The sequence below is a fragment of the Urocampus carinirostris genome, chromosome 15 (genome assembly GCF_059441175.1).
Source record: "Urocampus carinirostris isolate Australia breed hairy pipefish chromosome 15, RoL_Ucar_1.0, whole genome shotgun sequence".
Lineage (NCBI taxonomy): Eukaryota > Metazoa > Chordata > Actinopteri > Syngnathiformes > Syngnathidae > Urocampus > Urocampus carinirostris.
The window spans coordinates 10,608,995-10,627,096 of NC_142363.1; the positions used below are offsets into that span (position 1 = coordinate 10,608,995).

Sequence of the window (18,102 nt, forward strand, 5' to 3'; positions counted from 1 at the left end):
GCCAGTTGCAAGTTGTTCTCTTTGCATTTTCTCCGAAGAGTGGCAACATGGGAGCCTCAGAACAACTGTCAAATGACCTGAAAACAAAGATTGTTCAACATCATGGTTTAGGGCAGACCTGGGAACTCCGGTCCTGGAGGGCCGTATGTTCTGCATGATTTTTGAGGTTTCTCTGATCCAATACAGGTGATTCCAATCACCAGTATCGTTAACGAGCACTTGCTAGCTTGCTAACGAGGTTATAATTTGTATCACCTGAGTTAAAGAAGAGCAAACTTCAAAATCTGGCAGGACGTATGGCCCTACAGGACCGGAGCGCCCAGGTCTGGTTTAGGGGAAGGATACAAGGATAGAAGTGAAATGAAGTTCATCGGATTTACAGAAAGTGTGCAAAAATTACTTGAACAAAAGTAGGAAGGTGCATAAATTTGGGCACCCTTGTTGTTTTATTGATTTGAATACCTTTAGCACTAATTATTGGAGGACAAAATCTGTCTGGGAAGTTCATTGACCCTTGACCTACATACACACGTGATGAAAATCATTAGAAAGGGTATTTAAGGCAGCCGGTTCCTAGTTGTTCTCTTTGCATTTTCTCTGAAAGAGTGGCAACGTGGGAGCCTCAGAACAACTGTCAAATGACCTGAAAACAAAGATTGTTCAACATCATGGTTAAGGGGAAGCATACAAAAATCTAGCTCAGAGATTTCAGCAGTCGGTTTCCACTGTGAGGAACATAGTGGGGAAATGGAAATGGAAGTCCACAGGCACAGTTCTAGTTAAGGCCTGGAGTGGCAGGCCAAGAAAAATCTCGGATAAGCAGAGGCGAAGGATGGTGAGAACAGTCAAACTCAACCCGCAGACCAGCTCGGAAGACCTACGACATGATTTTGCTGCAGATGGTGTCACTGCGCATCGTTCAACTATTAAGCACACTTGGCACAAGGAGATGCTGTATGGGAGAGTAACGCAGTAAGATCCTTTTCTGCGCACATGCCACAAACAGCGTCGCTTAAGGTATGCTAAAGCACATTTGGACAAGTCAGCTTCATTTTGGAATAAGGTGCTGTGGACTGATGAAACTAAAATTGAGTTATTTGGACATAACATGGAGCATAGCATGGTGGAAGAAGAACACAGCATTCCAAGACAAACACTTGCAACCCACAGTAAAACTTGGTAGTGGTTCTATCATGCTGTGGGGCTGTGTGGGCATTGCAGGTACTGGCAATCTTGTTAAAGTTTAAGCTCTCATGGCTTCCAGTCAATATCAATAGATTCTTGCGAACGATAATCTAGAATCAGTGACAAAGCTGAAGTTGCGCCAACAACCCCAAAACACTGCTCAAATTCTACGATGGCATTCATGCAGAGGAACAAGTTCAATGTTCTGGAATGGCCATCTCAGTCCCCAGACCTGAATATTATTGAAAATCTTTGGTGTCATTTAAATCGGGCACTCCACGCTCGGAAACCATCAAACCTGACTAAAGTGGAGATGTTTTGTAAAGAAGAATGGTCAAAAATAACTTCAACCTGAATCCAGTTATTTCTGAAAAAGGAGGATCTACTAAATGTTGATGTAATTTTCCTGTTGGGGTGCCCAAATTTATGCACCTGGCTACTTCTGTTTAAGCAATTATTGCACATTTTCTGTAAATCCTATGAACTTCATTTCACTTCTCAGATGTCACTGCGTTTGTCTGCTATTTGATATATTGAACTGAAATTGCTGATCCGAACAACCAATGATTTATAAAGAAAAATCTTGAAAATTATCAGGGGTGCCCAAACTTTTGCATATGACTGTATATAAACCGGAGTTTTATATCCTAACCAATTTGTCAATCATTATCTGAATCGCCCACTGTTGGCTTAAGTTATTCGGAGGTGAAGGAGGCAGGTCCTTTTTAGCATTTCAGGCTCGTATAGGCTAGAGCTGGGTATAAAAAGCATTTAATTGACCAAAAAGATGAGAATCACAAGTTTGGTTGGTCTACGGCAGAGAGAAAATAATTTCACTAGTCGATTTGTTAACAGAAATTATTGGGCTCAACAAGACAGCTAGCAACAAGCAACATCCATCGATGCAGAGATGCTTTTTGTCAGATTTTCCTTTCAATGTGTCGGCATTATCACGTGTTTTGGTGTGCGTAAATATTCTACACGGTTGGATTGACTACACTCATGGACATAAGGAGACCATGATTCCGTATTATCATCGAATGTAATGGCTGCAGGGCAATATCTTTGGTGAGGTACCCCGTCTTTATATTTTTCGGGTCTCTTTTTTCAGACTGATCGCGATGTTTCTGTGATGAGTATATTTTGAAATGGTCATCATAATGATTTTTATTTATTTATCTATCGATCTATCTATCTACCCTGATCATATCTTTCGACAGCGGTGACCGACAGCAAGACCAACACATACCCAAAAACAAAGAAACGAAAAAAGGAAAAGGTAGCAAAAAACACACAAAAATTGACCATAGCCAACCCAAATGCCCAAACACCCAAACAAGTTAAACACCTCGGCACCCAAGTTGGTCATGCTTTCGCCCCTCCAGATGAAACGGGACACAAGTAACCAGCCATGTGACACGTGGCAGGGGCTATAGGGCTAGGACCTTAGGGTGTGACAACACACTCTACTGTTCAACAGCAGGGCCCAACAGCTTCCACTGGTTTACCCCTGCTGCATCATATAGGTGCCCTGCCCATCCCTTAGAACACGTCTAAACATCCCACTATCCCTTTACAACACCTCTCCACTCATTCCTATCACCAACAAGAGCTCTAGCTTCCACTATATTTAGACCTCTTTACTGCAGTGCACTCATAACACCATCCATCCACGTCAATCGCAACCCTTCTCTCTGTCTCCTTCCATTTAATTCTGCTCTGTAGATCCTCTTCAACATTTGCTCCTCATCCATCCTCTCCATGTCTCCAAACCAACAGAGTACTCTCTTATCAACACGCTTGCTCAGTTCCACTACAACTCCAGTTCTGTCTCTCACAATTTCATTTCTCAATCCATCCAATTTTGTCACTCCTAACAGATTCCTCAAACACTCCGTCTTAAAAATATTTAGTTTCCTTCTCAAATCTGCTTCAGGCTCCAATTCTCTGCACCATACAACACAGTCGACATAATCACACTGTCATACAGTCCTCTTTACATCCACTCATACTCTTGTTACTCATCACTCTCCTCAGAGCACCCAAAACCTTGCTTCCTTGATTCACTCCGTGCAATACCTCGCACTCCATTCCACCAACTGCAGCCACATCACAACCCAAGTACCTAAAGCTTTCAACTTCTTCCAGCACCTGTCTATTCAACCTTATTTCCAACGCCATGCCCACTCCATCCCGTGAACACTTTATCACCTAACTCTTGCCAACACTCACACATAACTTACGCCTATCACAGTCTTCCAAACTCCATTACCAACCTTCTCAATGTTTCCTCAGAATCAGCCACAAGCGCTGTGTCATCTGCAAACAACAACTGACTTACCTGCCAAACCGTTCCACTGTTATCCATCTACTCTATACCTCTGCCAAACACTCTTGGATCCACCTCTCTCACCACACCATCCATGTACACATTAAACAGCCATGGCGACATCAAACACCCCTGTCTCACATCAGTCAACGCAGGGAACCACTCACTTGTCTCACTTCCTACTCTTACACATGCTCTGCTGTTCACATAAAAACTCTTCAATGCTTCCAACAACTTTCCACCCACTCCATACATTACCATCAACTGCCACAACGCCTCTCTATCCACCCTGTCATATGCCTTTTTCCAAGCCAAATAAACATCCTTACCTTTTGCAAACACCTGATCCACACATCCTTTTCTGAAACCACTCTGCTCCTCCATCATCACCTCATCTGTTCTTCCTCTCACACTCATAATCAAGACTCTTCCATACAGCTTACCCGGCACACAAAACAAACTGATACCTCTCAAATTGCTACATTCATACTCATCACTTTTACCCTTATACAATGACACCATGCTTATTAACAAGAACAACACCACTTAAAAAGCATACATTCAACAAGCGTACTAACCAGTCAGAGCCGTGCCACCTTTTTTCAAGCATTCAGCAGAGCAACCATCCAACCCAAGCGCCTTCCCCTCTTTCATTTCTTTCAGAGCCTCTTGCACCTCCCATGTTTCCACAGGCTTCACATTTAAATAACCCTACAAGGGCATTCTCCCCATACCACCAATCGCCTCGACTCTCACTTCTCTCCCATCTTCCACATTCAGCAACTCCTCAAAATACTCTGCCCATCTCATCCTGACCACTAACCAGCAATCTACCGTCCCCATCATTCACTTTCTCTTCCTTTCCAGACTCGCTCTTTCTTACTCTTTTCACTTCTTTCCAAAACACTTTTATCCTTTCCTCAAAGTTCACTCCTATTTTCGACACCATTCATCATTTGCTTTCCTTTTTGCTGCTTCCACCACCGCTTTTAGCAACCTTTTGATATGTAGCATGACATGTTTCAGTGACTGATGACATCTTACAGACACCATGTTGGAACATTAAGGGGTTAATAAAGTTTGACTGACCTATCTTACTGTTTTGTTGACGTTCCTACCGTAGCGCCTTATAGTCAATTCAGTGCGCCTTATGTAGGGGAAATTTATGACAAAAGACTTTTTTGTGTGGGTGCGTCTTATAATGCGTTGCGTCTCATAGTGCAGAAAATATGGGACTTTCCTCGGTAATGAGTACTGTAACGCTTTACTAGTAAAATATTGTAATCAACTGCCATTACAATACAAAGACAGATTATTAGTTACAATGTCCTTTGATTGCCAACTGTCACTCCTTCGCACACGATGTAATAACATATTAGTCAACACCCGGAAGTTTATACATACCTTCAAGGTACACCTGATTACAGTGATGGTTGGCGTGGTCTCAAGCACAAAATATGAGGACACTTAGTTTTTCGTTCTGGACATATTCTTCCAAACCCATATACTCGCATGCAAGCAGTATTCACAGTAACTCCAGCTGAATTGTGAAACAATTTGTTGAGATCTAGCAAATTAGCTCAACAGTACTGTTTTCTCAATTTCAGAGTGTAAAAAATCAAAAAGAATGACAAACTGTATTCCCAAATTTACACAAATTATTTACAGTCATCATAAAAACGGGAGGAACCTTTTTGGTGAGACAGTCATCCGAATCAGATGGCATACGCGTAGAGACATGGAATATCGCCTCTACAGTGGAGGTAGCATAGTAGGGTGCAGTGAGTCCTGTACTGCCATTCCTTTGGAGGCCGCCCATAAAGCCACAGTGCATGGCAAGATCCACCTGACGGACATATATAGCTTCACTTAAACATAATTCAAAGCTTCAGAGGTCCTCATAAGGATGTGTATATTTCTTGCAAGTATGACTGCATCTTTGCAAATACTTAAAGTAAGCACCTCCCATCCAAGCCCAGAAACAAAGTCTTCATAGGTCTTGCTGCCGGCACAGTTGGACAGGATGGAGCACTTGTCTTCTTGGCCCTCGCCGATGTAGAACACAGCAATTTTGTGTGTCTCCCGACTCCAAAACAATAAACAAGGGCGTTTTCATTAGACAAGAAAATATAAATACATTTACAGGAAGTGACAATGGGAAGATTTATTTTTTTAGGTCAAGTCAAGTATTAATACAGCCCCTTAATGACAAAGTCTCAACGGGCTACACAGACCACCATTTTAACATCCCCAAGCTGAAAAGAATTAAGTGAGATCTAATAACTTTTACTGCAAAAACGCATTGACCATGTAAAAAATTATATTTAGAAAACGGTCCAAACCCAATATAGCTAAACAAATCACCTCTAAGTTACTCATCTAGCAAAATATATACAGCACAGAAGGGTTATCTATATGTACTTACCATTGTCGGGAATCCAAGTTCTTTAATTCCCTTAAGAGTTTGGAATTTTTCTTCAACAAATGGAAACTTTTCCTAGTTGAACAAAAAAAAATTCAAGTTAACTACTTCATGTTTGGTTTTCACAAAAATAAGTTGAGATCGCTCTTATTCTAGCCCATTGTTGACACAAGGACTCGAATGTGAGCGATGCCTCTAATCCAAGGGTGGGTAAACATGTTGAATCGCGGGCTGCATTGAAATAAAAACAAAAAATAATACGTTTTTTTTTATCGACCGATACGGTCTCAAACATGATAGCCTAACAATGCTTTAGGGAAAAGCTTTGTGAGGCTTTCTCTTTTTTTGGTTCATTTAAAAAAATATATTTCTTTTGCATTTTTTGCACATTCAATTTAGGCAAAATTAAAAAAATGACAAAATTAGAGATACATCTTTTTGGAATAGCAGTGACGAAATGCAAGTACAAATAAACAAACAATTTTAGACACTTTAGCAAATTGGTTTTGAACCTCTCAAACTTACTGAAAAGTAAGAAATGATGTCCTTTTTGAATAAATACATTTGATAATATGCATTAAAATTAAAATGCAGTTCAGCTATCTCAGATTTTTTAACTCGTTTGATTTGATAAATATCTTGATAAATAAACACATGATAAAATGGCAAGAAAAATGTAGCCAGCTATTTGAATGTTTGGAATACTATGGACTAGAGTGGCACCAAATCAACACATTTACATTAGTAGTACTGTACTCACATTTTACATATTATTATATTTGTTATAATTTATGTTTGGCGGTCCAGGTTACATAGCCTGAAATAGCATGTAGCCGTTTTCTGTTGATCGCATTATTATTTCATAGATTTTTTCAAATCACTAAACATCACACAGTGAGCAAAAATGCTTTGAAGAATTAGCTTTTTACTGGAGAGCGGGTTTGGTGGTTTTGTAGAATTTTGTCTTGAAATATACGGTGTGGCTTAAAAAAAAGTATGACTATATATATATATATATATATATATATATATATATATATTATATATATATGTTATTACTTAATTTTGTTTTTAAAGGCTCTTTGAGTCAAAAGGTTCCCAACTTCTGCTTTAAACAGAGTATAACAGTCTCAGAGACAGTATCTTTCCCTGAGCCATTACCACCCTTAATAAGCACACAAGACTAATGCCAGGACCTTAATTTGGTCTTGAATAAGAGCTTGCTCTGCCCACTCCACGCATCGGCCCGGTATTGCAGTACCTCCGGGAACGGTGCATTTGCAATGATCGCAGCAAGGCTATAGGGCTAGGACCTTAGCTTGGCCTTTTGGCTGAGAGTAAGTGTCCCGGCTCCTAGGCTTTGTAGCGTATTAAGAACTGACCGATAACGGATAATGGATAATGAATAACGAAGATAGATCAATAACCCTTAAAAACCCCAAAACCCCACAAGACTATGAAAACAGATCTTGTGCTATGTATAGAAGAATGATTATTCATATTTTATGTCTCTACTCTTATTTTGGAAATATGTTGCTGCTAATGTCATGGCACTTTTTCTCATTGCACTATTTTTCTGATGCATTTGTCTATACAGTACCCCAAAAATATTATCTTTTTTTTGTCTTTTATGCCCATTATTACATGTTTATCCTGGGGAGTTACATATAATCTTGTCGGTAACTATGTTCACTACCTTTTGTTTAACATGCACAAGACAGAGCGAAAGGCAGCCGAATGCTTCATCATTAATGTTAGCCATGTAGTAGGTAGGTAGGTAGGTAGGATCCCTTAACTATGGTCATAGGGGTGTGTCTTTGGCAAGTACAGCCTGTTGGCGCCCCTCTCCAAGCCATGTAGTACTTAAGTCAGAACAACCGTTAACCAAATGTATTTAATTTTGAAGGAGCTGGGGATTTTTCCAAATTCGCTGTTTTAATGTAAGAGGCCACAGGTGCAAACATCAATCTCCCACAAGCTGTGTGGATGTTCCTCCATCACTATTAAGAGGTGCAAGTTTTTAATTTGCGGGTGGCACTATAAAGATGTGGCAATGCAAGGCAGACCTTTGTGTAAACAGCTGGGCACATCCACCCCGTGGAGGGAAGCTAACCGAAGCACTGTTTTGTCGACGTTCCCATTGTAGCGCCTTATAATCCGGTGCGTCTTATGTATGTCACAGATTCACAAGACAACAGCAGAATCACTTTGAGGATATTAGCAAAACATCATGTATGCAAATGTGATGCAGATTGCCTAATACGTTGATTACCTATTTGTATTTTCTATTGGAAGCTGTTGAAATGAAGTTTAATAATATGGTAAATTAATCACCCAAGAGACCCCATCACAGTTAAAATATGTTGTGGCATACCTTTGTTCCCAGGAGTTCATACCAAGATCGTTGAGCAGTAGGCGACAATAATAAAAAGGTGAGTTGGGTTCCCGGCGTGATGGTTCCCTCTGGCCGGAGGCCCGAAAGCTCACGTCAGCATCCCATTTTCTTACTTGCGCCTCCTCCTGCTGAGTCTGGCGATTAATTACATTGAGGATGGAGTTTTCTAGCTCAAGGTTCATGCCTAATGGCGAGGGCGCTGGCTGATTTAGCCTGACTTGTGATTTGGGGAGGCATTCTGGGCTGCTCTGGGCAAGGTTCTCTAAAAGCTGGTTGAGATAATCCACTTCCTCCAAATCACAGGATTCGTGAAGGGAATCAGAGACGGAGGGTTGATACTTGGGGGGTCTTCTTGCCAGAGAGGCGAAAAGAGGTTTGTTGTGTCCTCCAGCAGCAGTCGCAAGTGTGCCATCGGATGACTCAAAGTCGCAGGTTTCCTCGTAATCTTCCAGGTCGGTTGAGAACATGATCGTCCCATCCCAAGAATATTTCCCTGAAATGTCACGGACTATGGTGCGCACCTGTGAGGAAGGGTGGGGAGGTTGACCAACAGTTGGGTTGTCTGCAGGGATCTGCAGGTAGGACACCAGCGTGGTGTCGTTAAAAACAAAGAGCTGAAGATTGGGACTTCGAAAAACCTCGGAGGACAGCTCGGATGACTCCACGAATAAGTTGTCGTGATTTTCGCTCACAAGGCTATGGAGCAAGGCTGGGCCTCCATTCAGTGGATAGTGGCCCAAATGGTTCACCAAGTGGGTCATAACCATCCGTGCTGTCAGGGGGATCAGCTCCATGTTCCGGCGACGCTTTTCTAGTGAAAGAAATTAAAGAGGATTCCAGGTTATGAGGCAAATATAAACAGTCACATTTAAAAAAAAAAAAAAAATCAAAATGTTGATTTAATCATGGTTTTAGATAGCGACATTTAAACTTTTTTCCAAATGTTATATCAGAATAGGCTTTTAACTTAAATAGTGAAATCAGAAAAATTCAACACAAAATTTGCTGGTGAACAAGATTTTGGGGTGCAAACATGAAAAAAAAATATTGTCTTTTAAAAAAAATAATAAAAATTGGGAAGACTACACAAACACTACACTTTAGCTCTGAACTGCAAATGTAAAAAGATAAAGGCAAGGGACTTTTTTTAAGGGATATTTTTTAAATGCTGTCCCCAAATACTAAAATGAAAGTCAATAAGTGCCTCCATGTGGGGCAAAATAACAAAAACACCCAAATTTTCCTCCAAAAGAATGTAATAGGGTCTTTTTCGAAATAGTCAACATAATGCCGACAAATCAGCAGTTAGCCTGAGTTGTTTTGAATGTATTTACACTCCTCAAACCTAGTGACAGGCGCTGTCAGCTAATGCTGGTGTTCATGTCCACTGGATGAGGATTCGCGTATAGTGACCATATGCACACAAGCTAAAATTGTGGATCGCAGGATTTTGTGCTGTTGTAAACACAAAATTTTCGCGAAATTCCAGCCAATGACTGTGCCCTAGTCTACAGGTTACATCAGACTTATGGCCTGCTTGATTTACGTCCACTCATATTTTTGACCAGGGCCAGAAAAATTCCAATTTTTTAAATTTAATGTGTGGCACTGCAACATGTAGCAGCCTGGCAACACAAACATCAATTTGGGTAGTAGGTTGGCATTGCAATCTAACACTATACTCTTAAATATACTGTAACTGGATATCAACCATTGTACCGTATTTTACGCACTATAAGGCGCACCTAAAAGCCTTTATTTTTTTCAAAAGCTGACCATGCGCCTTATAATACAGTGCGCCTTATTTATGGATCAATATTAATTCGCAAAGTCTTGCAACAAATGCAGCAGCCGCCGACTAGATTTTCCCCCGAACGCCAATAGTCCGCGGTGTATGCTGGGATTTATTTACCGGCGTTTCATTGGCTAACCAATGTGTCAATCATCATTTGAATCGATTACTATTGGCTAAAGTTATTCGGAGGTAAAGAGGGCGGATCCTTTTTATCATTTACAGGCTGGCATAGGCTAAAGCGGCAAAACAAAGCCTGCAATTGGCCGAAAAAGATGAATATGAATAGCATGTGTGGTTGCCTATGGCATAGAGGAAACATGTTAAACCATTCTGTATTTGTAAATATTTTATTCTCCTGGATTTACTACACTCACGGATATAAGAGGACCTTGGTTGCACATTATTATTGAACACAACGTCTTCGGTGAGCTACTCCAGCTATATATTTTGCCAGTATCTTGTTTCAGACTGAACACGATGTTTCTGTGATAAGCGGTGCAGATAATGGATGGAATGGAGTGTCTATTTTTAAATTAAACTCAATTCCAAGTGTTTATTGTCATATGCACAGTAAAGTTGCGCGCAAAAAAGAAAATGGAAACTAAGGAATGGTTGGCATTTCTTGAATCCCAAGACTTTAACCTTCTAAATAATATTTGGAATGATGCATTTGAGTGACATCGTACGGACACCGCATCTGCACGTGTCTATGACACGTATTTGCTTCTTTGCAAGCTTTTGGAATGTTAAGGGGGTAATAAGTTTGACTGAACTATCTGACTGTTTTGTCGACGTTCCCATTGTAGCGCCTTATAATCCGGTGCGTCTTATGTATGTCAAATATAGGACCAAAAACTATTTTTTCGGGGTGCGCCCTATAACTCGGTGCGCCTTATAGTGCGGAAAATACGGTAATTGGTTTACGACGTTGGTTGTAAGTCAGATGTTACCTGTACTGATTCTGATAGAGTATACCATTTTTGAAATGACGATCGCTTTCAACTCCCTTACGATCTAGTACTGTAATTTGGCCACCCATAGGGCAAATTCAGTAAAGTACAAAATGGAGCGAAAAATACCTACGGTATGGTGGAATACCTTTGTGGACCATCGTTTATCATAAACGCAATGCTGAACTGCTAGCCACTTTTATAGAAAACATTCGCGTGAAGACATGCTATTATCTCTTTTGCCTTCTTTCACATGCAGCAAAATCCAAATGATGATAACTCATAATAAAAAGTACTTCATCCATTTCACACAATACCTTGGCAAGCACAACTCTAAGTAGGCAGCATCTAATCATATGAGACAACGGTGAAAAGCCCATTGAGGCTTCTTATAATGGACAAGTGTTTCGACGGGCCACACGCTAATGAGAAGCTCCATCTTCACAGGGTACTGAATGGGACCCCGCTCAGTGAATTGCATTTGTGTAAATGCACAGGTTTTTACGAGCAAGTAAAAAGCATGCTGGGCTTCATTATGCTGCCATGCAGGAAAAAACAAGAAGATGCACTCTTGCATTGTGACAGTGCTATCAATACCATCATCCCCCATCAAAGTGGAAAAAGCTCTTTAGAAAACAGGCCAAGCTACATTAGAGATACGCTGGCCCTTTGATGTGACTTGATCAATATGAGGTGGGGGCATGAATATAACTAGGCCGGCACTCTTTGGTTTGCCCTTTTGATAGTGTTTTGTTATTCCCACTAAGATAAGGCAGCTGTGCACCACAAAGAAAGGGTGAACTGGAAATTCTGAAGCAGACGATGCAACGCTTCAACATCCTCACATTGTTTCAGTGCAAAATATTGCATCCATTGGGCCTCAAAGGAAGTTTCTAAAAGTTGAGGACATGAGCGTTGGACAAGCAAACGGAGCAAGACAAAAAGGGAAAATACATTGCCTAATGAAATCACAGGGTCGAAAAATTGGTAAAAAAATGGGACATTTCTATCTGAATCCTGTAAAGGGTCTTCTTGAGGATGAGCACTGATGTGAATATTGCATTCCCAGATAGTTGATTCTCCATTTTCATAATTTTAATAGGATACCGAGAGTTGATAAAAGAGCTCTAAATGGATGGGCTACTTTGAATTAATTCCTTCATTGAATTGCTTTTATGATTTCTGGAACAATGTGGTAAACTATTACATTATGGTTGAAGAGGCTACCGTCAAAGTGGTTGAAAATAAATAGCGCACTATTTCTTTTTTTATTTATTTCATTCAATGATGATGACCAAACTCTATAAAATTTTCAACTATTCAAGCAGAGATCATAATAAAGGCAAAATTGAACACAAAAGGGAGGAAAAATATTTTGGATGGGCGTTTTTTTTATCTTTGGTAAGTAAGGTGTTATGCATTAAATTCCTTGCCAGTGCATTGGGTAAGCTATATGCATCTAAAAAGTGGGCAGTTCCATTAATCATTGTGAAGGCAAAACAAAAATTCCAACATATAGTTCTTTATCCAGAATAAACATTTACAGATTCAAATAGCGAACAAAAGTATTTGTCATTTTTCACCAGACAAGTTTTGCATTTAAAATTTGTTTGAGCAATAATGTTCAATATCCATCCATTTTCTGCGTCGCTTATCCTCACTAGGGTCGCGGGGATGCTGGAGCCCATCCCAGTCATCTTCGGGCAGTGGGCAGCCAATTGCATAGCACACAGAGACAGACAACCATTCACTCGCTCATTCAATACTTAGGGACAATATAATCATAATATAATAATAATTTCCTTGTATTGTCATTCTGTGTAACAATGTACACAGAACGAAATGTCGATTGCACCTGACCCGTTGTAGCGAGCCGATGCAGCCGCAGCCAACAGAGGGCGCCGCCGACCACTTTTTAAGTCTTAGGAATGACTCGGCCGGGGCGCGAACCACCGACCTCCCAGTCTCAAAGCGGGCGCCTTACCATCTAGGCTACTGAGTGAAGCGGACCATCAACCTGACGTGAATGTCTTTAGACTGTGGGAAGAAACCGGAGTGCTCGGAGGAAACCCCCCTAGGCACGTGTAGATCATGGCTGGAATGGAACCCTGGGCACCATGGAGCTGCGCGCTCAAGCCGGATAACTTGACATTCTGTTTTTACTTATATTTAAATTGATGCTGACTGATGTCCTTGCAAAATCCATTGCAACCTGGTCATCCAGGAAGGGGGATTACCTCATGTACAGCCCCTTCTTAAGGTATTTTTTTCCCTCATGCTGAGGTCTTTGATGTTTCCCCTTGACCTCATGTAGGCTTTAGATCAGGGGATGTATCGGTGAGACTTTATATGATTACGGACTAAGAAAATAACCATGACAAGTTTTACACTAAAATGTGCTCAATAATACACACTGTTCCTATAAGGGAAATTATTTTACAAACATTACTAAAAAGATAGTAACGTAAGAATAGTCAAAATAAATTTTCCTTAAAAAGACTTAATTTTATTATAGATTATTGCACAAATGTGCCATTGAACAACGGCCCGTGTAAAAACGTGTTGAATGCTTTGATATTTACCCTCTGCTACAGTGAGCAAGCTGCGGAAGTCAGTCGAGGTTGTCTGGGTAGGCGGCGGCTCAAAACTCTTCACCTGTCCTAGCAGGAGATCATAGTCGGCGGACAAGTCGGCCAGGCTGAGGAGGTAGTGGCTTTGTTGGGTATAGACGGTGGAGCCAGACACGCAACAGTGCAGCACCTAAAGAAAAAAAGAAAGGCGATAACGCTTGATCAGATATTGTGGGCCTTGCTATGTTGCACACTTTCTGTCAATGAAAGGTGCTTTGTTGGCATAACTTCATTCAATATGTCAAGTCAAGTCATGTTTATTTGTATAGTCCTTAATCACAAAGAGTCTCAAAGGGCTGCACAGACCACAGATTATTGCAAACCACAGACTATTATTACGCCATCCCCTGATCTAAAACCTACATGACGGCAAGGAAAAACTCAAAAACCTCAACATGAGGAAAATGAAGAAACCTTGAGAAGGGACCGCACATGTGGTAATCCCCCTTCCAGGATGACCAGGCTGCAATGGACGTTGCAATAACAAATAATAAGATATTGTCAACATAAAATATAGGTTATTCATATACTATAGAATAGAAGTGTGTTTTAAGCTTAGATTTTAACATTTCCACTGAGGTTGCAGGGTATACAATGCCTGATTAAGTTTGATAGTGTTTGGCAAAGATGAGGAGTGGTGACAATTTCCTAGGCCTGTTTTAAGTTGATATGATTGATGGGTTTGCAAAAACGAACCTCCAATAACGCAGACTTCTGGCGAAGCTCGAGTCTCATTGAACTCAGTGGAAATGAGGACAACATTCAACATTTCTTTGACCATGTTGTCAATCCGATTTTATACAACAGAGTCAATTAATCCAATTTGAACTGATGGCTATACTGTAACATTAAAACAGGTTCAATATTTTCTAAGTTAACTGGTGCAAACACAGAGCAGCATGCCTATAATATTACATATTTACACAAGGCCATGTTTACCACTCACTGTGTTACATCACCTTTCCTATGAACAAGATTCAATAGCATTTGGGAAGGAGACAAATTATTAAAGCTTTGTATTTGGAATTTCATTTCAGTTCTCAGTGGATGTCTTAACCTCGGCTGTTAAAAAGTCTAGGATATTGTCGTATTGTTCATGTCCTTTTCTATGCTTCATAATGAACAATTTTCAATGGGACATGGGTACATGCTGCAGGAAGGCCACTCCAGTATCGCTACTATTTTTTTCTACGAGGCTAAACCATTTATTGAAAAATCGTAAATTTGCCAACCACACCCAAATTCATGGTTCATGTTTAATTGTTTATTTTATTTATAGTTAAACAATTAACTACATAGCTTTATAAGGGTTATTTCAAAAGTTTACAAAAATGCTCAGTTTTGTGAAAAGGCGACAACTTTCTTCCTATGATTTTAAACAGTAAATTGACAGATTGAGATATTTTAGAACGCTGGTGTAGTGTGTATAATTTATTGACCTACGACTATTTAAAAAAATGATGTTTTATTAAAGTTCATGTATTTTTGTTCATTAATCAAATCAGTATTGTTTTCTTTCATAAATTAAGTTGTTTTTAACCATTAGGAAGCGCTAAATAATACACAATGTCCTTTTAACAGGAATTATTTTCATAGAATACATAACTATATATATTTGGACTATTTTAAAAGGTGACTGCAAACCCCACAATAAAAACAGACTGTAATTTCCTAGAGACGATGCTAGTGAAAATAACACAAAAGGAGGGCTTTTATTGCTTGGAATCCATCTTTCCTGTATTGTGAGAACGTATCGATCTACATAACAGATGGCCGCGCATCCCTTGGCAGCAGCAGATAAGGCACACTGGGGCACTCGATTACAGCCATCGGACAGGTTTACACTGTTTGATTTAATTAAGACTTTTTGTTGCACGGTTAACTCCCACCACAAACATGCATCAGCCACACACCTGTAATTCGTATGATGCCGGTAGACGTTAAGTAAGTTAGATCATGTGTCTAATATATGCAAATAAGGGGCCCATTTGGTCACAGCAGAGCGACTTGTGGTAAAGCCATGTAAAGGCTAATCCCTTTCAGCGCACGCAAACGCTGGCACTCAGTGGAAAGACCAAAGAGGAAAGCAGGCTGGGTCCCGTCATCTGAAACAGTATTGTGTGTGGCAATGTAGACAGTACGTAGCTGAATCTCCCGAGCAGACCTTTGAGTACATGGGGGAGGGATTGGCAGCTTGATGGTGAAAAGACCTGAACCAAACAGCTGCTACACCAAAGCCCCCAAAGAGCTTCCCTCCAAGGAGAGATGGAGACCAAAAGGGAGGGGCCAAACCCACGGCTGTGCTTGACAACTAAGTGACTGCACTTTGCATAGCAACAGTTCTTGGAGGGGAACGCAGAAAAACCAGTGTACTGTAGTCCAAAGGGGCATATATACATTGCAGGGCAATTTAAAACGATATTCATTTGAATTACCCCATTTTCCAGACTATAAGGCGCACCCAGACACCCGAATATGGTCAGAATTTTGAGCGTGCGCCTTACGATCCACTCCGCCTTCTAAGCGGACAAAAATTTTAATGCATTACCCTATTTGTGCAATTGTTGATGAGACAACATATTTGATAACAGACCACAATTGCATAACAACGATTGCAACAAGGACCAAACTGAATAGAAATGGTAAGAGCACAAAATACTAATCACCTGGCCGCTAGAAACATGGATTATTGTTCATAATTGCATAAAATTGGATGCAATCGAGCTCAGTTCGCAGCAGGAGGAGCGCCGGAACTATCCGCTAGGCCACTAAGGTTACAGAAGACACTTTTGGTGTTATCTCACCATCACAATATTTTAGTCAAAAAGCCAGATATGTTAATGAAATGAAAAAAAAAAAACAGAAAATGGTTAAAAATCAGTACAACTTTTTTGGTTTTTCTCTTTCTCACTTAAAACATTGAAAGTAACATTTGAATGCATGCAGCCATGAGTGAATTACTTCCCACAATGCCTTTTTCTTAAGACTTTTGAGAGTCCACGATACAATACCTTAACCTTTATGTACTACGGACCATTCTATTTCGTCCATACCATCCGCTAGAGGAAGTGCTTCAAGAACAGAATTTCACCCTCACGCATGCGCAGTTCCAGGAATGAATACCAAAATTTGTCACTCCATCACACCTGTGTTCTCAGGGATGTCTATTAATTCAGTCTATTCACAGCTACGCCACTTTTTTATCTTTTTGCATAGGATGTAAATACCGCTGTGTTCCGATTGAAGGAATTTAAGTTTTTGCTATTCCTACTCGTATTAGCCTTATGAGTATTTTCAGCAAAACTGCATTTTAGAACCATCCTAGAGGGCTGGGTAGGGTGTTGCCTGCTCGCAGGAGGTGTTTTTTGTCCGGCTTGTTTCCCGTTAGCATCGGGGATACCGCGTGTACTCCCAGCCGGCTCCGCATCGTCGCTGCAGCCGGTGCCGTTCCTGGGTATTTCCTGGCTTGCCTGCCTGCAAGGCTATGTGGTTTTTGTACGGCTCGTTTCCTGCTAGAATCGGGGATTCCGCGTCTACACCTAGCTGGCCCCACATTGTCACTATGGCTGATGCCGGTGCTGTTTTCAATTATTTTCCAGTTTTCCTGCTCACAAGTCGGGTGTTTTATGTAAGGCTGGCTTCCTGTTAGGTAGTGCGTCTTCTCCCATCTGGCCCAGCGTTGTCGCTGAGGCCGATGCAGACGCTCTAGCCCATTATTTTCCGGTTTGCCAACTTGTGTGCCGGTTATTTCAGTTATGGATACCTCCTTGTTTGCTTCCGGCTGCCCTATTCGGGTTTCATTCCAGCCAGCCTCGATTTAGCGCCGCGGACAACGGTGTCGTTTTCCGGTCGGCCTTGTGTTTTCTCGCTGTGGCAGTTGCCCTTATAGTTCCTCCTGGTTGGCTTGATAGCTCGCCAAGTTTGATTTTTGATCGTCTAGCCCCCCGGCGGCTTTGGGGCTGCCGTGTCCATGTGTTTGTTCCCGGCCAGCTATGGCTATGGCAGCCACTGTTTTCGCGGCTTCCCAGTTGGCCTGTTTGGTGGGTCTGGCAGCTTACTTCTACCAGTCGGTTTTTTTTTGGCTCTTTTATTGGCCCTTACCAGTCCGCCCGGCACGCGAGGTGCTCGGACGGCTGTCATCTGTTCAGCCCCGCTGGTTGTGCGTGTCCTGCGGGTGGCGTTTGCCTCGCCTTCCTCCTGCGTTCTGTGCTGCTCAGGCACCCCCTGCTGTTGTGGGTGGCTCTTCAGGCGGCTAAGCTTCTCTTGCCTCTGTGGTTGGCTGGTTGAAGGTCGGTTTGGGTGGCGTGACGGCCTCTCTTTGTGCCGCTTGCTCAGGATCATCCTTCAGTGGGCTGCCTACGGGGCTGCACTCTTGCTTGCCTTGGCTTTCGCTGAA

General features: G+C 41.3%; 1 protein-coding gene across 3 annotated transcripts in view; it reads right to left on the reverse strand.

Annotated features, from left to right (window-relative positions):
- ralgapa2 (Ral GTPase activating protein catalytic subunit alpha 2) overlaps window positions 1-18,102 on the reverse strand; it is a 180,868-nt gene that overhangs the window by 75,168 nt on the left and 87,598 nt on the right. For all 3 annotated transcript variants that reach the window (XM_088353749.1, XM_088353751.1, XM_088353748.1), the window contains 5 exons: window positions 13,659-13,836; window positions 8,311-9,142; window positions 5,940-6,011; window positions 5,477-5,600; window positions 5,205-5,360 (listed from right to left, as the gene is read on the reverse strand). In XM_088353749.1, the coding sequence (XP_088209875.1) occupies window positions 5,205-5,360; window positions 5,477-5,600; window positions 5,940-6,011; window positions 8,311-9,142; window positions 13,659-13,836 (1,362 nt within the window). The remainder of the gene's footprint in view (window positions 1-5,204; window positions 5,361-5,476; window positions 5,601-5,939; window positions 6,012-8,310; window positions 9,143-13,658; window positions 13,837-18,102) is intronic.